Here is a 27429-nt window from a genome sequence, read left to right as displayed (position 1 = left end):
CGTCTGCAATTGCTCATGGAGAAAGAGGCACAGTGTGGACATCCCTTTACACCACTTGTCAGTTAGCAAGCTCCGGATTTTCGCAACAGGACCCGAAGGAAGGAAATTTGAGGTCTAACGTCTCTTCGACATCAGAACCATTAGAAACGGAGTAATCTCCAGCTTAGACCACGAAAGAAAATCGGACATATCGTTTTCAAAGAAAACATTCTAGCGTTTGCCGTAAGCGATTACAAACCATAGGAATCTGGATGATCGGACGGGTATTTTAGGCCCCATCCTACCGAATGAGAGTTCAGTGTCTCTACGTCCCGAGTGGGGCTGCAATGCTGCAAGAGATGGTTTCATTCACCTCAACAAGCTCCACAGATTCCGCTGCCTGATCTAGGGCGACATACAAAGTTACTCAAGCAAGAAAAGCTGCGACAGACTATGACTGCATTGAAACTTTCTGGCAGATTAAAACTGTGTGCCCGACCGAGACTCGAACTCGGAACCTTTGCCTTTCGCCGGCAAGTGCTCTACCATCTGAGCTACCGAAGCACGACTCACGCCCGATCCTCACAGCTTTACTTCTGCCAGGATCTCGTCTCCTACCTTCCAAACTTTACAGAAGCTCTCCTGCGAACCTGCAGAACTAGCACTCCTGTAAGAAAGGATACTGTGAAGACGTGGCTTAGCCACAGCCTTGGGGATGTTTCCAGAATGAGGTTTTCACTCTGCAGCGGAGTGTGCGCTGATATGAAACTTCCTGGGAGATTAAAACTGTGTGCCCGACCGAGACTCGAGGACCGGGCGTGAGTCGTGCTTCGGTGGCTCAGATGATAGAGCACTTGCCCGCGAAAGGCGAAGGTCCCGAGTTCGAGTCTCGGTCGGGCACACAGTTTTAATCTGCCAGGAAGTTTCATATCAGCGCACACTCCGCTGCAGAGTGAAAACCTCATTCTATGACTGCATTGTATGTTTTCCTAGACTTAAAGTTCATTACACGTTTTGGGGTTTACTCTATAACTACTTGAAATAACAGCTTTAGAGAATATATTATGCATATTCTCTGAATAACGAAATCAGAGAACTGCTTCCAAATCTGTACTCTAATGGCAACTTCAAGTCTCTAGTGTACTATTAATACGTTTGTTTGCGTGGCTATCCTGGCAGCACTTACAACGTGAACGAAAACAAACGAGCAGACATAAACACTGTGGCAGTGCAGAATGGGAAACAGTTTAAGAAAGTGAACTGTAAATAGTGCAGCGCAGGAAATACTGCAGAATGCCAAAAACTGCCAAGTGCAGATGTGAAATGAAGCCTTTTGACATCAACCGCTGTTAGCAAGGAGGGAAGGAGCAGAGTACGTAAAGAAACACCGTGAGTAACTTGCAGACCAACTCTGCAAAGAAAACGACGTTTTTAACCCAAAACAATCAAAAATATACAAACGTATGTATCCAATTTACAGAATAACCACGGAAGATGCTTTATAAATAAAAGCGAAACGCCACCGGTTCAAATCTTTTTAATGAGATTGCAGTCAGCTCAAGACGGATCACCTTTAGTAACAGTTGCTCTAGTGTACTGTTTTTAGACTTTGTATGAAGTTCAGCTTTAATCTCACATGTGACAGTCAGTACTTAGATCGAACTTGCAAGATTCTGTCACTAAAAGCCGATAAAGCTTATAAACAATCTTCATTTAACTCGATGTACAGTTTGTTGTTTGTTATTCTGCGCGCCAGAAATACCACGCAGCCAAATATAGCCACATACTTTGTTTATATGCGATTTGCAAGTAATATCACACTCGAAGTTACTTCGTGGAATAAGAAAGGCACATCTCACTTCATCAAAATAACAAATCCGAACTGTCAGTAAAATTACATACCATAAACATTTCTATTCTAACTGTCCATGATCTCTTTGCTCTCGTCGATGCGGTTTAGCAACATTTTAACAAAATCATCGGCGTCACTGCATAAACAATTTTAAGCACTGGTGATTCAGTTGCGGCTCCCCTCTATGACCAACGCGGCGTATCTCCTGGCTCTAGAAAGCGGGAACACACGTTTCTCTGATTTGCTGATTCTGGTGACTGCCATTGAGAGCCGTACTTCTTATTTAACTAAGAGGATCCTCTAATTGATCAGTCATAACTCTTAAATGTAATTTATATTAACTGCCACAATATACTTCCAAAATGCCAAATGAATTTCTATCACTCGTCTTATAGACTGATGTAAAAATATTGCTGCTCCGATATAATTGCCGGCTATTCTCTAATTTTTCCTTTCGCTCGGTGTACGTGACCCACTCAGCTGTTCTACAGCGTTATTGCACACCCTCAGACATTCTTAACTGCTCACAAATTCAAGATTCGGTCTTTAAGTTCACTTCCTATGAACCCCACACAAATTCTAGTATTATAATATGCAAATTGTAATTTGTTATCGACTTCAGAAAATTTTGTGTTTTAACCCTTTTACTAGCAGTGGGAAAAACACCGGAAACGCAACACATTACCCTCCCTAAAAAGGTGCAGATAACCCGTTGGTATTGAAAACAGTTTCCATTTCTCCCAGAACGGGTAAATAAAGGTCTTGTATGTTTTTCAACGGAATCGTCTACCATTCTTCCAGCAAAATAGTGGTAACGATGATGGAAGTCGATAGAGATCACGCGTCCTTCTCTCCAAAGTAGACCATAATAATATTGAGGTCTTATGACTGCGGTTGGCATGCGACATGCAGTAGTTCGTCCTCGTGCTCAGAAAACCAGTCCTGGACGATGCGAACTGTGTGAACAGGGCCCTGTCGTCTTGGAACACAGCATCACCACTGGGGAACAAACATTGTACCATGGCAAGGACCTGATCAACCAAAATAGTGACATAATACTTGGCAGTAATGCGATCTTGCTGAGTAACCATGAGGCCCATGGCATACCACGATATGGCTGGCCAAATCATCATCGAACCGCCACGATGTTTCACTCTTGGGACGTAAACTCGAGCAGGAGTTGAAAACAGTGTGAAAAATGATTCATCAAACCAAATTACTTTGTTCCATTGCTCCATAGTCCAGATTTGTGGCTTAGGCGCCACATTTTCCGGTTACGGGCATTTGCATCATTGATGAATGGTTTTGGAATTCCAGCACGCCCACCAATTCCATGCTTATGGAGCTCCCTTTATGTCGTTTTGGTGCTGACAGGGTTCGAGAGTACGACATTCAGTTTTGCAGGGACTTTGGCAGCTGTCGTCCTATTACACTACTGGCCATTAAAACTGCTACACCAAGAAGAAATGCAGATGATAAACGGGTATTCATTGGACAAATATATTATACTACAACTGACACGCGATTACATTTTCATGCAATTTGGGTGCATAGATCCTGAGAAATCAGTACTCAGAACAACCACCTCTGGCCGTAATAACGGCCTTCATACGCCTGGGCATTGAGTCAGACAGAGCTTGGACGGCGTGTACAGGTACAGCGACCTATGCAGCTTCAACACGACACCACAGTTCATCAAAAGTAGTGACTGGCGTATTGTGACGAGCCAGTTGCTCGGCCACCATTGACCAGGTGTTTTCAATTGGTGAGAGATCTGGAGAATGAGCTGGCCAGGGTAGCAGTCGAACATTTTCTGTATCCAGAAAGGCCCCTACAGGACCTGCAACATGCGGTCGTGCATTATCCTGCTGATATCTAGGGTTTCGCAGGGATCGAATAAAGGGTAGAGCCACGGGTCGTAACACATCTGAAATGTAACATCTACTGTTCAAAGTGCCGTCAGTGCGAATAAGAGGTGACCGAGACGTGTAACCAATGGCACCCCATACCATCACGCCGGGTGATACGCCAGTATGGCGATGATGAATACACGCTTCCAATGTGCGTTCACCGCGATGTCGCCAAACACGGATGCGACCATCATGATGCTGTAAACAGAACCGGGATTCATCCGAAAAAATGAGATTTTGCCATTCGTGCACCCAGGTTCGTCGTTCAGTACACCATCGCAGGCCCTCCTGTCTGTGATGCAGCGTCAAGGGTAACCGTAGCCATGGTCTCCAAGCTGATAGTCCATGCTGCTGCAGAGGTCGTCGAACTGTTCGTGCAGATGGTTGTTGTCTTGCAAACGTCCCCATCTGTTGACTCAGGGATCGAGACGTGGCAGCACGATCCGTTACAGCCATGCGGATAAGATGCCTGTCATCTTGACTGCTAACAGTCATTGGATCTCGACCAACGCGAACAGCAATGTCGCGATACGATAAATTGCAATCGCGATAGGCTACAATCCGACCTTTATCAAAGTCGGAAACGTGATGGTACGCATTTCTCCTCTTTACACGAGACATCACAACAACGTTTCACCAGGCAACGCCGGTCAAGTGCTGTTTGTGTATGAGAAATCGGTTGGAAACTTTCCTCATGTCAGTACGATTTAGGTGTCACCACCGGCGCCAACCTTGTGTGAATGCTCTGAAAAGCTAATCATTTGCGTATCACAGCATCTTCTTCCTGTCGGTTAAATTTCGCGTCTGTAGCACGTCATCTTCGTGGTGTAGCAATTTTAATGGCCAGTAATGTAGTTTTCGTCACAATCCTCTTCAGTAACCGTTTGTAATGATCACTCAACATGCAGCTTCCTCATCGTTATGACTTAGCGGATGATGTTTTTCCGCTTTCCCCGTATGTGGTATAAATCTTCGATACGGTGCTTCTCGAAACATCAATGACTTCGGCTACTTTGGTTACGGAAGCACCCACCATATGAGCACCATCAATGTGCCCACGTTCGAATTCACTCAGCTGCGACATAATATGACTAACAAGTAGACAGAACACTGGTCTCACCACGACTAACAATTGAAACATATTGAGGACATTGTCCACGTGCCGTTCGTGGTCGTACATAACAGCAAAGCCTGCAGGCTTGACTAGAATCTGCTTTTATGCTCAAGATGCGTTTCTAGCCGTATTCTCTCATCTGAATCCCTGAGTGTGTCCACAATAGGTTATCACAAAGAACCAATGAGAGTTTGCTACATGTCATTGCTATGTATGAATGTCCCACTGGTAAATGGAAGCGTGTTAATGGTCTGCAGAATCCTTATAACTACAGATTGCACCTGTACATTGTGCTGTCTTCAAGTTTCATTGTTAACCCGCCTCTCCTTAGTGTCGCATCGAGTTAGTTAGCGACTGTAGATAGGCGGTCCAATAACCAGATTTGCAAAGTGCCTACCTGGACCACGCGAATCAAGGACTGGCATGCACGTGTTAATCCATGTACGCGCTAATCTTTTCCGTTTCACATATTGAGGATCTGCAGTGTGAGTTCAAAGCTTAGAGAGATACTCTCTTCATTGACCGAGCGAGGTTGCGCAATGGTTAGCACACTGGACTCGCATTCGGGAGGACAATGGTTCAAACCCGCGTCCAGAAAGCCTGATTTAGGTTTTCCCTGATTTCTCTAAATCGCTTCAGGCTAATTCCTGGATGGTTACTTTGAAAGGGCACGGCCGACTTCCTTCCACATCCTTCCCTAATGCGATGGGACCGATGACCTCCCTGTTTGGTCCCCCCCTCAAATCAACCAACCCTATTCACTGATGTGTGTCTGTTTTTGTGCATTAATGTAGACTGTGCACAGTCTTCTTCTGAAACGCCAGAAGCGATCCCTACATTGGATAAAGAAACGGCAGGAAATATTTTTTTCATATCGTTAGTTCTGATTACAACATGAATTAAAATAACCATGTATTAATTTCCTTCAAACAAAAAAAAAATTGGAGGCGAAAGGATTAAGCGGTATTCTATACCTCCAAAACTATAACGGACATTGACTTGAAAATTATATAGCAAATTCATGCCTTTAGACAGTTGCACAGCACATCGTTTCATTAAAATTTATCCATGGAGAGGGTAAAAGTGGAATCGTAATCTAATATGTGATCTAGTTTCTCGCTACAAGCTAGCAATCTGCAGCATACACTATATGGCATTGCATAGCTTGGGGACCAGCCACCAGGGCTGCACTCCATACCTACAGCATCTGCAGAGGCTCAAAATTGCCTCTAAGACTGAACCACATATTGCTATACAGTACCCAAGGCACGGAATCCGTCCTCGGCTGTTTCGTCGTATTTATAAAGACCGAGGTGACGCAATGGTTTGTTCTGCCTCCACTGTTCTCCATGTCAAAGCGAAATTAAACTCTTAGCATCACTTCATTTCTTCTGCTAATCGTTGTCTGGTATTGCCGTCAGTAGGGTCTCCCACACCTCTCTCTCTCTCTCTCTCTCTCTCTCTCTCTCTCTCTGACACACCCACATACGCTCCTAACGGAACTAGAAATGCATACGCGCGCGCAAGAATGTCGGTGTGAACTCATCCTACTAAAGCAGGTAGGTGTGTGGGTAACTTAGACCCTTGTTAAGTCTGGTTTACACGAAAGGCGAACACAAGCGAACGAGCATTCGTAGACCATTTGACAGTGTTCACTATCATTCGCTTGTATAAAGGAACAAGTGTTCACAGCAGAGGGAACGGAAGAGAGTACGTAGCCCATGAACGCTGCCTCCCACCACCCACCCACACACACACACACACACACACACACACACACAAATCCACCGCCCCTACCGACTTCGTTTTATGCAACCTGCATGTTATATCTGGCCTTCAAAATCTACGAGCGAGATTTTCATATTCTCTCGCTCGCTACGTGGAAACTATTAGTCCTATAGAAAAAAATTAACACGACTCTGGGCTCTGCGACGCTTCAGACAGCAAGGTGTCCACACATGCGAAAAATTGGCCAAGTGCGAGTAGAGCTCCCGACCTAAGGATTCCATACAAACTTAATTACGTATACTGATAATTCATCCATCGAGGGAATCGAGAATCTCGACAATTTTTTCCTGTTATCGGTATCGATAGTGACAATATATTGGTCCTTGGAATTCCAAAACTCTATCGAAGTCTCTATAGTAGTTCCTCAGACTAGCTCACACATATAAAAAGAATCGAACAGGTGACTTCATTTTACATGTCTAGAGAGAGTAGATGTATTAAAATATTTTTTTATTTCCTTACTAGAACATGACTACAACTTACATTTTGTGCAATAATATTTTTCTATTATAATTTTGAATTGCAAAAAAATATTTTTTTTTACAATTTAATAATTTTCAGATTTTTTTCTTTTACTGTGAAAACCTGCTTTTTACCAAATTTCATGAGTCTAAGTCAACGGGAAGTACCCTATCGGTTTTGATGCGTAAATTTGCGAGTATCAAAGTATATGACGTAAATGGCGGTATCTTTTGTTTACATTGACTTAAAAGCTTCAATGTCTTACACCGCCAAGTGACCGTAGACCTTAGTATCTGACATAAATTTCAACTTGATACGCCTACCCATTCCTGAGAAAATGGATTCGTAACAGACAGAGATGTTTTTTCGTCTGATATTATTGCAAATTAAGAATTTTTGGACTTTTTTGCTTTACCTTTACTGTAAAACCTTGCTCCTATCCAAATTTCAAAATTTGAGGTCAACAGCAAGTGCCCCAAAGGTGTTGATGAGTGAGTTTGCTAGAATCAAAGTATGACATAAATGGCCGTATATTTTGATCGTATTGACTTAGAAGCTTAAATGTTTTACACCACCAAAGGACCAAATGAGGTTTTTCTTTTGTAACCGTCAAGGGACCGTATATATCAGTACGCGACATAAATTTCAATTTGATACATCTACCCGTTCACGAGATAAAGGGTTCTTAACAGTCGGACAAATAAACAGGCAGACAACATAGCAATCCTATAACGTTTCCGTTTCTATCAATTGAGGTACGGAACCTTAAAGCAGAAGTTCATGTGAGGTGTAAAATGGGTTAATGACGTCACGTTGGCTCCAGAATTCACTACAGTTCTGCGCAACGCCGCCACGGACGTGTCACACGATATCACACTCTGTCCAGGGTACTGTCTTCGGTCCACGACAATGCCCCATGTCACTCTACATAGGACAGAGTCACACGTGCTGCTTGTTTTGAATATCAAATGGTTCAAATGGCTCTGAGCACTATGCAACTTAACTTCTGAGGTCATCAGTCACCTAGAACTTAGAACTAATTAAACCTTACTAACCTAAGGACATCACAAACGTCCATACCCGAGGCAGGATTCGAACCTACGACCATAGCGGTCGCTCGGCTCCAGACTGTAGCGCCTAGTACCGCACGGCCACTTCGGCCGGCTTTGGATATCAAATTTTGCTTCAACCCCCTCCGCCCCTCCCTATACTCCTAACTGGGCACTCGTGGCTTCTTCTTGTTTTCTCGAATGAAGAAACCACAGCATGGCAGGCGTATTTCTAAAATGTCGACGAGGTGATTTTTGAGGGGTAAATCTTCCTGATCATCGGAAATGCAAACTTCCACATCAAATCCATCTGCCAAGTCATTCATCGTTTCACGGCGGCAGACTTCTTTCTTTCGAAGTGACAGTTACGCAGGCATAACTTACTAGCCTGTAATGTCTGAATATCGCAGTATTGACGTCCAGATGCATGCTTGGGTATCCATAAGGGGCACACCTTGCTCGTAGCAACGTACTGTTTCACATTTGGACTCTCAGCTTCCGGGCTACCACAGCGTGACGCACGGGCAAATATCTACAATCTCCTGCGTGTTAGATGGGGAACTCTGTTCTCACAGTAAATGCCGGATGACGACACCGCAATTATGACGTTAACGTGGTGAAGCCCCAGTCCTCATAACTTTTCCGGCACAGAAAGCTTCTTCCCTTCCCCCTCTGGCTTGGGCACTAGGAAGTGTTAATTCGGTTCTTTCGAGCCAGAGGTTAAGGTTGGAAATTTATAGTAAGCCTTCTTCTCTGGCAGCCATTTCTCACTGCAGGTAGCGCTCCGTGAGCGATATGCATTCCGACCGTTAAAACACGAGCATCCGATATCGTGACATTCCAGGTGCAACTCAGGATTCGAACTCTTCCACTCTCAAGTCTGATAATTTTTTTCTTTTGGGTCATCTGTCTCGTGACTGGTTTGATCCAGCTCGCCACGATTTTGTCTCCTGCGCCAACCCCTTCACCTCAGCGTAACACTTGCATCCAGCACATTCAGTTATTTGTTGGATATACTCAACTATCTGTGTTGCCCTACAGTGTTTGGGGTTCCCGCACCTCAATCGATAAAAACGGACTCCTTATAGAATCACTTTGTTGTCCGTCTGTCTGTCCATCCGACTTTAAAGACCCTTTTTTCTCATGAATGGGTATGGATATAAGGTTGAAATTTATGTCACATCTGAGGTCTATGGTCCCTTTGCGGTAAAAAATTTAAGCTCCTAAATCAAAGGATACGGCAGTCTTATGATATTCGCAAACTCACTTCTCAAAACCTATACAGGGTGAGTCACTAACTATTGCACGCTAGAATAACTCCGAAAGTATGGTAGTAGCTGAAAAGTTTGTGGGACAAATATTGCATGTGACAACGGCGGCCATAACATGACGTTGGTTTTTTGATACTAGGTGGGGTCGCGGCAGAGATATGAAGGTCAACTTTGTTTTTTTTTAATGGGATGCTGTAGTCTGGTACTTATTTTCTGATAGCGGCTATCGAGACGAATCCAGTGATGTGTAACAGTAAGGTCTTTGAAAGTCAACGAAGGTCAAACCGGTGGCATGAACGTCCATTCACAGAAGGTGTTCGAAGTGATGACCATTGGTATCAGTGCAGTGCTGCAATCTTATCATGGACTGAGTGGTATTCCTTATCACATCGGCACTTATCGAAGCACATGCCCTGGCAATTCTCTCTCGTATATCGTGAGAATAGTAAATATTTGTCGAATACGACGTATCCATCTAACGTGCCATTGACATGTAAACACCGTTCGACGGTTTCGCAACACAAACCCAGTAGAAACGGTAAGACTAGTATCGTCGAATCAAGCGAATGTGAATGATGTATTTCTTCGAAGAACAGGTCGATATGCTTCTCATTTACCGAGAATGCCAACGAAATTCAGTGAGAGCTAGAGACTCACACGCCGAACGATATCCTCAACGTATTCAGTCTACACGTCGTACATTTAAATATATGTGTGACAAACTGAGAACAACTGGATCTTTAACGCAACGGAAACATATCCGGCAAAGGAAAGTTACTAACGAGGAAACGAAAATTGGTACTCTTGCCACTGTGGTTCGAGATTCTGCTGTTAGTTCGCATCAAATCGCAAGGGAATCTGGCATGAGCTAGAGTAGTGTTATTCGTGTTCTGTATCGCCATAAATATCATTCTTACCATATCAGTCTCCACCAATATTAACTGGTACGGATTGAATGCGTCGCATTGAATTCTGTCGATGGGCTCAACTTCAGATTCAGAGGGATGACACATATATTAATTTGATTTTATTTATTGACGAGGTTACATTCACGAACCATGGAAATGTTAATTTACATAACATGCATTATTGGGCAACTGAAAATCCATGTTGGCTGCGGCAAGTTGCACACCAAAAACCGTGGTCGGTAAATGTGTGGTGTGGGATTCTGGAGGACAGAATTATAGGCCCCTATTTCATAGAAGGAAATCTTAATGGTAGGAAGTGTACCACATTCCTGCAAGAAACATTAGGTCTCTTACTGGAAGAAATACCTTTAGGCACAAGGGACAGAATGTGGTATCAACACGATGGGTGTCCGGCACATTTTCCACTGATGGCTAGAAATGAATTGCAGAGACAATTCCCAAATCGTTGGATTGGACGCGGAGAAGATGTGTCGTGGCCGGCTCGTTCGCCAGACTTGACTCCTCTGGATTTTTTCTTGTGGGGATTCGTAAAAGGCGCAGTTTCTAAAGACGTTCCAACTGCACTTGAAGATATGCGAGAGAGAGTCGTCAGAGAATGTGCTTCGATAAGTGCCGAAGTGATAATGAATACCATTCAATCCACGATAAGAAATTGCAGCACTCCATTGATACCAATGATCATCACTTCGAACACCTTCTGTAAATGGACGTTGACCTTCAAAGACCTTACTGCTACACATCATTGGACTCGTCTCGATAGCCGCTATCAAAAAATAAATACCAAACTACAGCATCCCATTTAAAAAAAACACAGTTGACCTTCATGTCTCTGATGCGACCCCACCTAGCAACAAAAAATCACTATCATATTATGTCCCCCGTTGTCCCATGCAACATTTGTCCCAGAAAGTTTTCAACTCCTGTCATCTTTCGGAGTTATTCTTGGCGGCAAGAGTTAGTGATTCACTTGGTTTTTATAAAAAAATTATTAAAAATTTAGATTGCATTGGTAATTTGTCAAAAAATCTCAGGAACTACGGTACGGGTTTTGAAATGACACAATTTCAGAGACTTTACTGGTCTTATATACATATGATTTTTTTATGGATATAGACTGAAACGGCGAGGGAAAATTTGTACCCAGGCCGGAAATCGAACCCGACTCTCCTGCTGACTAGGCAAGTGCGTTAGCCACAAAGCCACCTTGGCACAGCATTTCAGACCACTGCATGGATTACACAAGGACGCCTCCCTCCTCGATCCAAATTCTCAGCCGGCAGCTGTGGCCGAGCGGTTCTAGGCGTTTCAGTCCGGAACCGCGCTGCTGCTACGGTCGCAGGTTCGAATCCTGCTCGGGCATGGATGTGTGTGACGTCCTTAGGTTAGTTAAGTTTCAGTAGTTCTAAGTCTAGGGGACTGATGACCTCAGATGTTAAGTAACATAGTGCTCAGAGCCATTTGAATCATTTTGAACCAAATTCTCACTGCCGCCCCAGTCTATTTTATTTGGCTCGAGAAGAGAGGCGTGCCAGGGTAATCCGTGCAGTTGTGTGAACTGCTGTGCCAAGGTGGTTAGTGGCTAACGCACCTGCCTACTAAGCAGGAGAGCCAGGTTCGATTCCCACACTGGTACAAATTTTCACTTGCCACTTCAGTCTATGTACATAAAACAGGTAGGGATTTTGACATGGATTTCAGTAATAGTTAGAGTAATTCATGAGGAATGTTTGTATGTATGATTTCCAAATATTTCGTGCTGATCAACTGAGTTACGATGAAGTGAAGTCCTCTGCCACTGTGGAAACGATGCATTTGCCGTCTAACAGCGATAGGCGTAAGGCCGGCCAGCTGCCTCGCTGACAATATCTGCCTAAGAAACATACTGCATCTGTAATGAATGTTTCAAAGCAAACTAATACTGGTAACTGATACAGGATTACGCTTCCATTGTTTGGGATCATGTTGCGGTATCCCGTAAAATACCCACTGAAGCTTTCCAAAGAGCAATTCGACATTTGGGTAACAACAATAGTCCTATGGCCGGCTTTGCTATTTTCTTCTCTGGAGACTACCGTCAAATCTTACAAGTAATCACAACAGGGTCGAGAGCAGACAAAGTCAATGCATCTGCAGTTACTGTAGCTTGTTAATATAACTCCAAAAATAAATGAAAAATTACCATAGCTAATGCGAAATTACACGAAAATTTAAACTTAAAACTTAAAATTAAAACATTCTCGGCAGACTTAGAATTCCAAGGACCAATATCCTGCCAGTATCGATATCGATAACAGGCAAAGATCATGGAGATTCTCTATTCCTGGGATCGATGAACTATCTATCTACGTATGCACAAAATTAACTTCCTACGGAACCCTCGGAGTGCCCATACTCTTTCTAGTACCATAGTAGTTATTTCCTCGTTTCCTATCATCCATTCCCTTCTTGTAGTTAGTGTTTTTCACATACACCTTTCCTCACCAATTCTACCATTTCTTGTCTCATCAGTCTTCTGTAACACCATTGTTTTCTCACAATTTACAATTTTAGTTTCGCACAACGCTATGCTACAGACGTACATTCCCACAATTTTCTTTCTCAAATTAAGGCCAATATTCGATAGTAGTAGACTTCTTTTCTCAAGGAAACTCTCTTTGCCCTTGATAGTTTTCTTAAATTTTTCTTGTTTCATCCATCACGAGTTATTTTGCTTCGTATGTAGCAGAATTCCTCCGCTTCTTATATTACATGGTCCCGCAGTTTCGATGTCAACGTGTTCCTCTCAGTTCTGCCACTCATAAATAATTTCGCCTTTGAAACTTCCTGGCAGATTAAAACTGTGTGCCGGACCGATACTCGAACTCGGGACCTTTGCCTTTCGCGGGCAAGTGCTCTACCAGTGCTACTGGCGGAATTAAAGCTGTGAGGACAGGGCGTGAGTCCTGCTTGGGTAGCTTAGTCGATAGAGCACTTGCCCGCGAAAGACAAAAGTCCCGAGTTCGAGTCTCGGTCCGGCACACAGTTTTAATCTGCCAGGAAGTTTCATATCAGCGCACACTCCGCTGTTGAGTGAAAATTTCATTCTAGAAACTTTCGCCTTTCTTTGGTTTGATGTATTACTTTACTCCTTCCATTAACTTACTAATTTCCACCGACAAGTCAGTAGCCCTGTATCACCCTGCCTGTCTCAGAAAATCCCAGATTCACATACTAGATGGGTTTTTATTGATGACAGGTGCCACGCCCAACGACTCACCGTGCTTCTGTTCACTGCCAGGTCTCCATACTGCAAGCGCCTACGAATATCTGCACTGCTTTTTTCCGCGAAAAGAAACTCAATGGCAGCTCTCTGCTTTGGACGCACCCATGTTACAAACGCCATTTTGAAGGTTACGTCTAGCGACGCCACATACCGGAACTTGGATTAAACTATAGGGGCTGAAGTGGGAATTTTCCACGATGTCCCACAACAAATTAATTCAGTCCACCAAAACTGGTCGAGAAAAAAAAAGTGTTGCATTGTTTACTGCACGCCCTCGTAGATTACTCTACACTTATTTTCCAAAAACGGCAACGAATAACCCGCAAAATTACCATTACTGGAAAATACACCACTTAAACTTATCACAGAAAATTCTAAATGAGCTAAGTGTTTCAAAAAGTTATCCCGATTCCATAAAATTCAGTCTTCTGCGTGAATGAAGGCAAAATCTCGGAGTAAAGTTTAACATAGACATCAAAACTATACTTTTACCTTGGCAAAAATCGTAATCTCGCTCGCTCCCCATATGTACGTAGCGTCCAGATAATACAGCCGGCCGGTGTGGCCGAGCGGTTCTAGGCGCCTCAGTCTGGAACCATGCGACCGCTACGGTCGCAGGTTCGAATCCTGCCTCGGGCATGGATGTGTGTGATGTCCTTAGGTTTGTCAGGTTTAAGTAGTTCTAAGTTCTAGGGACTGATGACCTCAGATGTTAAGTCCCATAGTGCTCACAGCCATTTTGAGCGATAATACAGCACGGTGTTTGGCGTTCTCCGTTTGAACAGTTTCAGTTCAGTTACAACCGTGTGGCGTGATTTTTGTTGAGAACTACGGCATTGCACCTCCTACAGCTCAAAGCGTTTACCGATGGAACCAGCAATATGTGGATATTCACAGGTCGCCCCGGGGGCAGGGGGTCTTCCGAGACTTAGAGCACTTTCAACAGAGTTTTGCACATAGTCCATGGAAATCTACTCGTCGTACCAGTCGGAATTGAGCCATTCCTCATTTGTGTGTTTGGCTTGTTTCGCGGCGACATATGGGTTTCAAGCCGTTCATTATTCAGTTGCAATAAGGGTTTGATAGTGATGAGGAAGCCGGCCGTTGTGGCCGAGCGGTTCTAGGCGCTTCAGTCTGGAACCGCGTGACCGCTACGGTCGCAGGTTCGAATCCTGCCTCGGGCAGGGATGTGTGTGGTGTCCTTAGGTTAGTTAGGTTAAAGTAGTTCTGAGTTCTAGGGGACTGATGACCTCAGATGTTAAGTCCCATAGTGCTCAGAGCCATTTGAACCATTTTTGGTGGTGAGGAACAACAACGTGTAGAATTCGGTGGTTTCATTCTGGACGTTCAGTGATGAGGCTGCGATCTATGTAAGTGGAAAAGCGCGAAGCACCTCAACTTAATAATATGGGGCACACAGAGGCCACGTACCATGGTCGAAGATAAGAGAGACCCACCAAATCGCCATGTACACTCTGCCACAAAAAAGACGCACCACTAAGGAGTTACGTAAATTATACATACAGATACTGACGGAAAATATAAATTGTAAACTTTGGAAGCTGTTGGATGAATATGTAACGCTGCAGCGTAATTTTACCGCGCAGAAGGCAAAGAAAGTAAACAGGGAACATGTCGGTATCATGCCATGCATTCGATGCAAATTTCATTCCGTGCACTCAGTTGGACAGTAACTATGCCATGCACGTGAACAACATACGCAGATCTCAGCATCTGAAACGTGTAGCTGGGCTCAAAGGAGCCGGTTGGAGTTACCGGCAAATCGCTCGTCATCTGAATGGGAATGGTGCCGTTATTCGACGATGCTGGCAGGAATGGGTGAATCTTGACTGAATACAGCTTCAAGAACGAAGCAGTCGACCTAGAGAGACGACAGAACTCGAGGATCGAGCAATAGGCAGAGAGGCACTCAGAATCTTGGTTTCATTATTATCATCGATCCGACGAGCAACTGGTGACCACAAGAATTATTAATAGGTGGGCCACAGAAAGGAGGCTGAGCTCACGCCGTCCCATGTGTCGACTACCTCCGTACACCAATAAGCCCATCTGCAGTGGTGCCGGGCACATTCGTCCTGGCATCTCATTGAATGAAGTAGAATTGTCTTCAGTGGTGAGACCCGCTTCGAACTGAGCCCCGATTACCAGCGATTACGTGTTTGGAGACGCCCCGGACAGTGGTGAGGTACCAACCTGACTACCGCCTACCATATAGCCCGACAGCCAGGAGTGATGGTCGCCGGTGCCATTTCATTTCATAGCAGATCCCTTTAGTTGTCATCCGCTGTACCCTTACAGCACAGCGATATGTGAACAGTATTTCACAGCCTGTTTTGTTGGCTTTTGTGGCAATCCACCCTGGGCTTATATTTCAGCAAGATAATGCCAGCCCGCACACGACGAGAGTTTCTAGTGCTTCCCGCATCTCTCCCCAACTGAGAACGTTTGGAACATTACGGGCAGGGCCCTCCAACCAGCTCGGGATCTTTGCTGTGTCGTCCGAACAAGACACTGGCAGGGCAAAAGCACCACAGGCGCAAAGATGCGAGCTGATGCCAGTGCCATAGACTTGCCACTTGCGCGACTTCCACCAGCGCCACGGGCGGCGCTGAGGATGAAGATATCGACTTCGCCTCGGCCAGTTGCCGGCCGAGTACAATCCGCCAATGACCGGAGACAACGGACAGAAGCCTAGTCGGGAGGTAGAAGAGCAGCTCTCGCCCACTTGGTTATAGATCATTGACCAGGGCTCTTAGAATGGAACAAACAGTTTTAATTACATTTGATATGTGCCGTGACGTTTACCTACGATTATTTGCACTTAGCCATTGAGGGCATTTTTTCGTGGTATACCGGCCGCTGTGGCCGAGCGGTTCTAGGCCCCTCAGTCCGGAAATCCGCTGCTGCTACGGTCGCAGGTTCGAATCCTGCCTCGGGCATGGATGTGTGTGATGTCCTTAGGTTAGTTAAGTTTAAGTAGTTCTAAGTCTATGGGACTGATGGCCTCAGATGTTTAGTCCCGTAGTGCTCAGAGCCATTTGAACCTTTTTTGTGGTATATTAAAAGCAATGTTGCAGACTTCCTTATTCAACTAGTCACAAAGGCAAGTAAACTTTTTTAACTCATTTGTGTGACTTCGTTACTAATTTGTTGGATTGTTGTAGAACCTTCGTTCTCCTATCCTGTTACCTGACCTTGGGACATAGCTTTGTAATAGTGGCAGGGAAAAATTGTCTTGGCAGTGTACTGTACCAGAAGGCGTTTCACGAACTCACAGACTTGGCCTACCGTAACAACTGTAGCAACTCGGCCTCCCTACCAGCAGCGACGAGGCCTGTACAAATTGGCGACGAGAGATTACAAAACTGGCGACAACGGTTTACAAAAATTTTGATGATTTAACCCACCAATTTGACAGAATGTGGCACAATCTCCTTAGAGACGACATCCAACAACTCTGTCACTCAGATGCCAAGTCGAATACCTGCTTGCATAAGGGTCAGAGGTGGACCAACCTGTACTGACTCGCTCAATTTCTGATGCTCTTTCTCTTGAATAAATCATCCATTTTTTTTAATTATAATCATCTGTTTGTCTGTACACGTGCGTCACATCTACCAATTTCCGTCCGATTCGAATAGTTCCTTAGTGGTGGGTGGTTTTTTTCTGAGGTTTTCCGAGAAAAGATTTGCGGCCCGTTCTTTATTGAGGAAAAGATTGCAGGAGCCACATACCCGAATATGCTGAAGACCTAGCTTTTTCCACAATCGCGAGAACGTGTTGAAGATTTCATTTCTCAACCAGAGCATCGCCGCAGTGACATCATCATGTACGAACGTCTACCAAAGCTGTCTCGGCCATGGATAGACTGTAAAGGCCCCTGGTAACAATCAAACTTTCCCAGATATGACGATGTCTATCCACAATTTTGTCAAACAAGGACGCAGACGTACCAACTGAGACTGCTAAATTTAACCTCACTTTTGAAGCAACTGTCATTGTGTCGCAGTTGCCGCGCGGGATTAGCCGAGCGGTCTCAGGCGCTGCAGTCATGTACTGTGCGGCTGACCCCGGCGGAGGTTCGGGTCCTCCCTCGCAATTTGACACTAGTTGGAATGGCTACCAATGTAGAAAAACTATTTCTTGCATTGACTTTAGCACTATGTATAAGAAAAAATAAGAAAACAAGACGCGGATTAGTTGAAATCGAGAGGTAAATATACCCATGGAAACCTGCGAAATGAAAGATTACACTCAGAACCTTATGATTACATCAACTTTCTTCGGCGGACATTCCAACTTTTAAAATTAGCAATCACACTGAAGAAGAAGAAACCCGTACACGAAAATGTACGCTTGTACATCGTCCGTCCGTGGAAGAAACGGAGAGCTTTTTTTTCTCTGTTGCACTCCCACTTGTATATTGTGCGTAGAATACTGCAGTTCTTGAAGTCTTCTTGCGTAATATATGGTTGGGCAAGACATCACACCTCTACCACTCCGTAGTCGCCAGTCCACTTTTTTATCCTTGATCGTAGTTTACGTAGTTGTGGAAACGCAGGTTACAGAGAGATAAATTTTAACAAAATCCTTTTCCTCTAAACGTGCCAAGCGTTACATCAACACAAACAACGTCCGCCACCTAGTCAAATCTGCCGTTAATCAAAATTTGTCTCGGACACGCCAGGCAGGATCTATGTTTGACGAACGCGTCAAACAGAGCAGCACACTGCCGAAAAATCTGAAAAACTAGAAAAGTTTGAGTAATTGTTTGATCGTGCACGGGCGCCTTAACTGTCGTACGGATCCCGCACTGTACCATTGGCCACCACGGCCGCCTGATATCTCGATATGTGATTTTTCTTTTTTGTTGTTGTTGTTTGTGAGTGACTCCGTCTGTATGCCTCCTCTTCCAACTGTTTTGGCGAAATTCGACGCCACATAACAACAATAAATGCAGGAGCTCTTAACGTGCTCTCGGAAGTATGGGACGAGTCGGAATATCGCCTGGAGATTTGCCGTCCGCGCGGCGGTGGGCACATTAAAATTTGTGAAAATTAAATGAAAACATGCTCATTAAAATATCCTAAGGCTGTATAAGCAAGCATGTAAAATATATATCCTCGTAAAATAGGGTGGTTCTTCTGAAAATGAAAACAGTGTAGTCCTGTGCATAAATTAAAATTTGCCCCTTCATTGGTTTAGAGATTCTTGTGAAATCGGAGGAATCTTTGTAAAACACTGGAATCCGCTCTGTTTCAATGGCATATATATATATATATATATATATATAGGTGTGTCCAGTAACTCACTGTGGGCTCTCCCTTACTTGCAGAGATCGCATCGAGAAGTTCATCGACGACAACAAGGCGCTGATGCGGCGGATGTACGGCGAGTTCCAGATGACTACGGAATATGGCCCGCCATACGAACAGCAGCAGCAACAACAACCAGGACGGAAGGGGCGGCGCAGCGTGAAGCGTGAGGCGGGTGCAGGGGCGGGGGCGGCGGGGGGCGGCACGCAGAGCGGCCAGCCCAGGCACACGCCCCCCGGTGTACCGGACCTTCACGCCGCCCCCGGACCAGACCCCACCGCCCCTGAGAACTCGGGTTCCGAGTCCTACTTCGCCAAGCTGCGCCAGTCCAGGCAGTCCTTCCGCGGCAACAACAACCAGTCCGAGACCGGCAGGTACTCTCGCTATAAGCTCGCCAGGATAAGTGGCACCAGCAGTTTATTGCATGTCTGCTCCAGCCGCCGCTATAGCCGCAACTACCAAGACTGGCCCCCTCACCACGCTAACAGTGACACGGCTGATGTTCGCCGCAAGATCTTAGCTACTCGTGACGCGCATGCGCACAGAGGACCGTCCTCTTACCGTGACTCAACTTCTGTGATAGCAGATAACAATAGCTGTTTTTAGTTTTACGTTATGTACAGGGAAAAGAAATCGACACCGCAACAAAATCAGTTGCAAAGTATAACATTTATGCCATATTTACGGAGGTTTGTTAAGCCGGGTTCACACACGCAACGAAAGTATCGCCACAAGTCAAGTCATTCTGGAGAGGCGCTGTGAGCTGCCGTTCACACAGGACGCCACAAATCCTTCGTAATTGCGCAGTTTGCAAAATGGCGTCACCTATCTCAGCTGATTAAACGGCTGTACATATTATTAAATAAGATGTTTTGGAAACATAATAAATGTAAAATATTACTTACCAAAGTGTTTCTCGTCTCTCTTGTCTCGACTACATGTTTTAAGAACCGGTCTGCAGCTTCAAACCACGCAAGGCTGGGTTTATAAATACCGTCTGTAGACGCACCACTCTTAAGTGATTTCAGTACTTTTTTATGTCTATTCATGTAAGCATTTCGAATACTTCGAATTTTTAATTTTGTTGTAGCTACATCAATTCCAAGTACATATTTACGCATACTGTTTACTATTTCAATTAATGCAGCATCTCTCAAATTTCTGTCTCTGTATGATTCGCTTTTGTGGTTCCAAAGACATTCTCGTTCTTGATACACCTCCAAGAATCTCATAATTGTCGCTGTTGACCACTTTTTCGACATATTAATAGCAAAAGCACAAACAAAAGCACTATCTACGAATGAATACGCACTAGAAAGATTTGAATCCAGCCGCGAGGTAGCAATCGAATGACGTTATTCGATTGTGGAGAAGGCAAAATGGCGCAACAAAGTAGAACCAAGTTCAACTTTTTGTGGCGTGACATAAGTTGCGCTTCTTAAAAGGGCGCCACCGAAAGCTAGGAGTTCACACATGCAACTACAATTTGACTGCAGTTCGCCATTAGCAGTGGCGATACTTTTGTTGTCTGTGTGAAACCGGCTTTATTCTCAGTGGTTTTGGAAGTCGATAGTTCTGGCAATGTATCGTTCTCATTAATCGATAGTACTAGAAGTCGCTATTTTAGGACCATGATAGCACAGTAAATGCGAGCAGACATTGAAGGTCGATTCACACTTGACGGGATGGGATAGTACGTCACGTCACGTCAAAACATTTCACAATAATTTTTGAGAATATTTCTTGAGGAGAAACAGCGATCTGGCTCAAAATACTTTACACTGGATTAAAAATAGTCTTGACCGCAATAAAATGTTTAGTTACAATGGTTACTGGTTTCGGTGAGAATGAGACCACATCAAAATCATTTATATCATGATGGTAGGCGGTAGTGGTGAACGGAGCAGGTGTTATGCCTCCAGGAATCTCAACTAACCCACCACTGCCTACCATGACTGTGCAAATGGTCTTCAGATGGTCACATTCTGACTGATACTGTTAATCGTTGTAAATAAATATTTTATTGCGGTCTGGACTGTTTTTAATCCACTGTAAAACATTTCACAATGTTTTTCAGACGGCAAATTCACACGAACCATCAACGGAACGCAATGGGGAAACAGATCAGGGTATCTTAGGAAGAAATTTTTGACGTTGCTTAAAGAGGTGTTGAGGTCTGCTAAATTTGAAGTTAATTTTCACGAGCGTCACTCATGTTTTAGTACTGCATTTTGTGCTTTTACCTCTTGTTACTGAGTATTTGCTAACTTACAAAGCAAATGTTTCATGACGACTTGGATGTTTTTCCTATTTAATGTTGTTCCACAAGTTGAGTTAGACATTTGAAAGCGATAAGTGCTTTAGTTTTTATAACAGCTGGACAAAGAAAAAGCCCACACTGAGAATATATAAGAACATAAATTGGTGAAGCAGTTGAAAAATTGAATAACCTTTCTTTGACAGTGAAAACGTCATCTCTATTGAAGGAGAAATATGTAGTTTCATTGACGTTATTTGATACCCAGAAAGAAAATAATAATGAATTAGGTAAACAGACTTCATGTATTGCATTATAACTAACGTTTGATGTGTATGTAAGAATATATTTTCGCTGGCAAATAAATGTCTATATGTTTAAGAAAACAGAAATGCAGGTAAGTTGCTACGAGCAGTATAGTGAACACTTTATATCGCAGCCAAGACAGTCACAAAGCCAACACCGGCCACAGTGCCGGCCGCTGTGGCCGAGCGGTTCTAGGGGCTTCAGTCGCAGGTTCGAGTCCTGCCTCGGGCATGGATGAGTGTGATGTCCTTAGTTTAGTTAGGTTTAAGTAGTTCTAAATCTGGGAGCCTGATGACCTCAAATGCTATGTTGCATAATGCTTAGAGCCAGTTGAACCATTTTGAACCAGCCACAGTAGTACCAACTATTCCGTGGTTGACCAAGAAACTGAAAGAATGGATTACAAGACAGAAGAAATTATTCAGAGAGTGAAGGGGGAGGAAAACGTAATTATGATGAGGGACTGGAATTCGATAGTAGGGAAAAGAAGAGGAGGAAACATTGTAGAAGGTATGCTGAGGGAATGGAATGAAAGAGGCAGCTGTCTGATAGAATTTTGCATGGAGCATAAATTAATCACGAAAGAAGGTTGTATAAGTGGAAGAAATCTGGAGACACTGGAAGTTTTCAGAACGATTATATAATTTCGAAAACAGATTTTTAAGTGTAAGACATTTCCAGGGATACATGTGGTCTCTGGCCACAATTAATAGGTTATGAAATGCACATTAAAAATGAGAAATTGCAGAAAGGTATGAAATTAAGGGATGGTACCTGGATTGGTTGAAAGAACCAGAGATTGACGAAAGATTCAGAGGGAGCATGAAGCAATGAGTGACGGAAACAGGGGAAAGGAGTGGAATATAAGATGAATGGGTAGCTTTGAGAAATGAAATAGTAAAGGCAGCAAAGGATCAAATAGATAAACCGACGAGACCAAGTAGAAATCATTGGATATCACAGGAGATACTGAATTTACTTGGGAAAAGGAGAAAATATAAAAATGCAGCAAATGAAGCAAGTGAAAGGAAATACAGAAATCTATAAAATCAAATTGACAGGAAGTGCAAACTGGGTGAGCAAGAATTACTAGAGGACAAATGCAAGTCTAAAGAAACAGTTATAAGTAGAGGAAAAATAGACACCGCCTACAGAAAAATTAAAAAGCCGTTTGGAGAAACGAGAGCCATGTGTATGAATATCAGGAGTGCAGACAGAAAATGAGTACTAAACAAAGAAGGGAAATCTGAAAGATGGTATGAATACCTATACAGAGTGTCTATACAAGGGAAATGGACTTCAAGGCAATATTATAGAAAGTAAAAAAAGAGGTGGTGGGATATGTGATACTGTGAGAAGAATTTGACAGAGCACTAAAAGACCTAACTAAACTGAAACCAGGCTCTTGGAGCTGACAACATTCCCTCAGAACTGTTGATATCCCTGGAAGAGCCAGCCATAGCAAAGCTATTCCATCTGGTGTGCAAGATATATGAGACTGGGGAAATACCTACAGACTTCAGAGAGAAAGTAATAATTCCAGTTCCAAAGGAAACAGGTGCTGACAGGTGGGAATATGGAAGGAAGGAAGGAAGATTGGTTTAACGTCCCATCAACAATGAAATCATTACAGACAGAGCAGTAGTTCAAATTGTGATGAGAATGGGGAGGAAATAGACAATGCCCTTTGAAAGGAATCATGCTGGTATCTGCCTGGAGTAATTTAGGGAAATAATGGAATATCTAAATTTGGATTTTTAGACATGTGTTTGAACTATCATCCTCCCAAATACGATTCCACTGCACTAACCAATGCACCAACTCATTCTGTGTGTGAATTTAATAAGTCATGGTTGCAAAATACTGACACCCATTATTTACAGAAGAATGTAAAGGCTGGTAGAAGCCAGCCTCAGAGAAGGTCAGTTTGGATTTTGGAGAAATGTGAGAACATGCGAGGAAATGCTGACACTGCAACCTATCCTAGAAGACAGACCAAGGAGAGGCAAAACTATGTTTATAGCATTTGTATACTTGCAGAAAGCATTCGACAATGTTGACTGGAATACACTCTGAAAGTAGCAGGGGTAAAATCCAGGGAGTGAAAGGTTATTTACACTCTGAAAGTAGCAGGGGTAAAATCCAGGGAGTGAAAGGTTATTTACAGAAACTATACTGCAGTTATAAGATTTGATGGATGTGAAAGGAGAGAAGTGGCTGAAAAGTGAGTGAGACAGGGTTGCAGACTACCCTGATGTTATTCAGTCTGTACACTGAGCAAACAGTAATGGAAAATGTGGAGATGGAATTAAAGTTCAGGGTGATAAAATAAAAACTTTGAGGTTTGCTGATGACATTGTAATTCTGTCAGGGATAACAAAGGACTTAGAAGATCAGTTGAATGGAAAGGACACTGTCTTGAAAGGAGGATATAAGATGAACATCAACAAAGACAAAACAATGGAATGCAGTTCAGTTAAATCAGGCGATACTTTGGGAACTAATCTAGTAATGACGCACAAAGAGAAGTAGATGAGTTTTATTACGGTATATTGATAATTTTTACTTATGGACCGTCTGACAGCAACTGAATAAAACACAATTTTAGTGCCATACGCGTTTCGCCTTTATTTTCTGCAAGGCATCATCAGTGGCAGGTTGCGTGGACAATTTCTTACATATTACGCTCCTGTTGCATTTTTGGTGTTGTTCTTCTTCTTATGATCGCCAATTTGCGGCTTTTTCGACATTTCACAGCACTATGTATTGAACGGTCCATAAGTAAAAATTATCAATATACCGTAATATTACACGCAACTGAGGAAGACAGACTACAAAAGTTGTAGATGAGTTTTGTCATTTGGGCAGTAAAGTAACTTATGATGGCCAAAGTGAAGAGGATATAAAATGTAGAATGGTAATGGCAAGAAAAAAGCATTTCTGAAGAGAAATTTGTTTAGATGCAGGAAGACTTTTTCTGAAGGCATCTGTCTGGAGTGTAGCCTTCTACAGAATTGAAATGTGGATGATAAACAATTCAGATATGAAGAGAATGAAAGCTTCTGAAATGGGGAGCTGCAGATATGAACAACTTACTAATCACATTTCAGGAGATATGACATCATAAGTATGAATACGTGAAAAACTGCCGTGTAATCAATTATGTTGAAATTTATTACTTCTTTCTTACTAATCCTATTGATAACATGTTTTGAATACAGTAGCCACATATGCCACTGAATGTAGCTATACAAATATGGCATTGTGCAACACACAGTTCAAGAGATATGACATCATAAACACAGAGACGCAGGGAAAAAATGCCACATCGTGCATGAAGTTTTAATACATTTATTCTTTACTTCTAAGACACTCCTACAATCTAGTCAACTTAAGGAAATCCCTCACTCTTGGCAGCGTTTTTGTTATGTTTCAATTGCAAAGCACAAACTGACGTAGGCGAAAACAACAGCCATCTACAGACCTATGAAAAGCAATTGCCATCAAGAAATTTACAAAATCATGTTGTAGACACATAAAGTATCTGCATCCAGCATGCAGAAACTGTTTCATAATTTCAAAAGTGTTTTTGGCAATATATCGTAATAAATTTTTTGATACTATGCTAAAAACTGTTCCTTTTCTTTTTTTGTATTCATTTCTAATAGAAAATTGGCAAAATCAGTACCCAGGAAATGCCAGATTTGTCAGCTAATCTGGGAATAAAGAACCTTAAATATCAACAGCGTCTACAAGAATGTAACCCAACCCAATTTTAATTTAAACAACTGCCAAATCCTTCAAATTAAAGTGCACAGGACTCATTTTATTCCAGCATCTACCATTAAGATGATGGCCACCTGTTAACAGTCATATTCCATTGAAAATGCCATTAAAAGTATTCTGTGCAAAGTTTTAAAATCAAGTTTGCTGCCTAACAAAACATCTTGTTCTTTCCATATTCACTGACCAGACTTTTATATGTTCATTTATTAGCCCTTAGACTGCTTCCAAGCTATATCATCCACAGTTACTTATATGCCATGCGTTTCACCTGTTTAAATACACTTTGTACTGGCCAATACATCCATACATATTTGCATAACGATATGCATACACTCTCTACTTTGAGATGGAAGGGTGGACAGAAGAGAGGAAATCATTGCAGCTGCAACAAATCAGTCAGAAAACCAATGGAAAAAATACTCTCGAAAGAACAGACTGGGCAACACCAGTTATTGTGTCCCTTAAGATTCAGTACTTGGCCAAATTTACCTTGACATTCGTTGACGGTCTACTAAATACATTTAGGAAATTCTCAACAATGGCAGTGTTTTGCTAATTCAGAGCTCAAAGTCACCAGGTAGTTTAAAAAGGAATAAAGAAACAATTGATGCCAACTACCACGCACTAAACCAAGGAGCCCATGTAAATCACAGCTGTATGTTTCAGAAAATTTTTAAAAATAAACAAAAATAATTTTAAAAAATTTAGTTTGTGATGTGAATGTAAAATGACTTGTTCCACATCATTACAATTTATTGTAGAATATGTTCCATGGAACATGAAACTAACTATAAAATCTTTGATCTCCATGTGGATACTAGACTAGGTGTACCACACCAATGACTGGGTTTTCTTTTTCCCTGACATTTCCACCTCACAATGACTTAACTAATCATTTATCTTCACTTGTGTAGCTCCTGCGAAATCTCTCTGACAGAATGACCGAACTCATGGTCTCCTGCATTCAAACATCATGGAAACTCACTTTATACACTGCAGTCACTTTTTCAACCAGTAAACATACATATGCTGCTGCTGAACTGCAACTTCAATTACATACCCTGGCATTCATTACCTAATATCAAGCAGGGCATTTTCTGTGATGTATTTGGTGACATTTAGCCACAGTGTCTATCATCCTTATCTACTTTGTGGCATAGGGCTGCTACTGAAGAAACAGTCACACTAAACATTTTGCATCACATAATGGCTATCTCAATTAGTCTTACTTATTAACTGTTTCACAGAATATTGTATTACACTTTTATCATCTACCCACATTAATTATAATATTTATATAGAGTTCTGTAAATTATTTACCAATTAATGCCTACGTTAATCCATTATAATGTTATTTCCTGAAAGATGATGGGATTATTTTTTAAAGTTGTTGAACTCTGTTCTAGGGTTGATGCTTGTGAGTCTAAGGTTGAAATCGTCACACCATACTGGGCATCAAACAGCGCTGGCAAAGTTCGAGCCATAGTCAACACACAACATTTTGAACAGGCCATTCATCAGGAAGTATGCTCGTGAGTATTCGATGAAAGGTTTTTTCCCTTACTTATTTATGCCCATGACAATCAAGTGTCTTGTAATGTATTTCAGTACTTAGCATCCATTACATCATTTACAACATAAAAGTATTTGTTGTTGTTGATTCTGCCATCAGGTAGTCATGGAGCATGGAAGTAAACCCTGCCAACAACTTTCAAACGATTTTGTGGATATTTTCTGAAGGTTTTGTCATAAGTAGACTAAAATTTTTGTCAGATAGGGTTTTCATACAGATATGTGAACTGCTTGCAGAATGTGTAGCTGTGTGGCTGATGAACTCTAATAATATTCATAGAAATATGAAACTAAAAGAAAAAGTGCAAGTGAAACAAATAAGAAATATCAAAATGTCAGGAAAAACTTCTGTTTATTGTGATATATTGTTATATTTTCACGAGATGAATGTACATAAGTATAGAGCTAATGGTATAGCAAAAGGGAATAGGTCACTCAAAACTGAATGTAAGAAATGTATGCAGCACCACATGGGAATGAAGTAAAATAATGAACAACAGCAGATGATAATATCTCACATTGCAGCCCATAATTTTTACTCCCTTGCTTGTTGCAT

At 42.6% G+C, this 27429-nt stretch overlaps 1 protein-coding gene across 1 annotated transcript in view; it reads left to right on the top strand.

The window, feature by feature from the left end:
* The window catches only part of LOC126161498 (protein spaetzle 3), a 222742-nt gene that overhangs the window by 188312 nt on the left and 7001 nt on the right, over window positions 1-27429 (top strand). Inside the window, exons 3-4 of the mRNA XM_049917397.1 lie at window positions 18973-19326; window positions 26708-26833. Coding sequence (XP_049773354.1) covers window positions 18973-19326; window positions 26708-26833 — 480 coding nt within the window. The remainder of the gene's footprint in view (window positions 1-18972; window positions 19327-26707; window positions 26834-27429) is intronic.

Source organism: Schistocerca cancellata, chromosome 2, assembly GCF_023864275.1.
Source record: "Schistocerca cancellata isolate TAMUIC-IGC-003103 chromosome 2, iqSchCanc2.1, whole genome shotgun sequence".
Lineage (NCBI taxonomy): Eukaryota > Metazoa > Arthropoda > Insecta > Orthoptera > Acrididae > Schistocerca > Schistocerca cancellata.
Note: the sequence above shows the minus strand (reverse complement) of the source record. Positions and strands in the feature narration are given on the sequence as shown.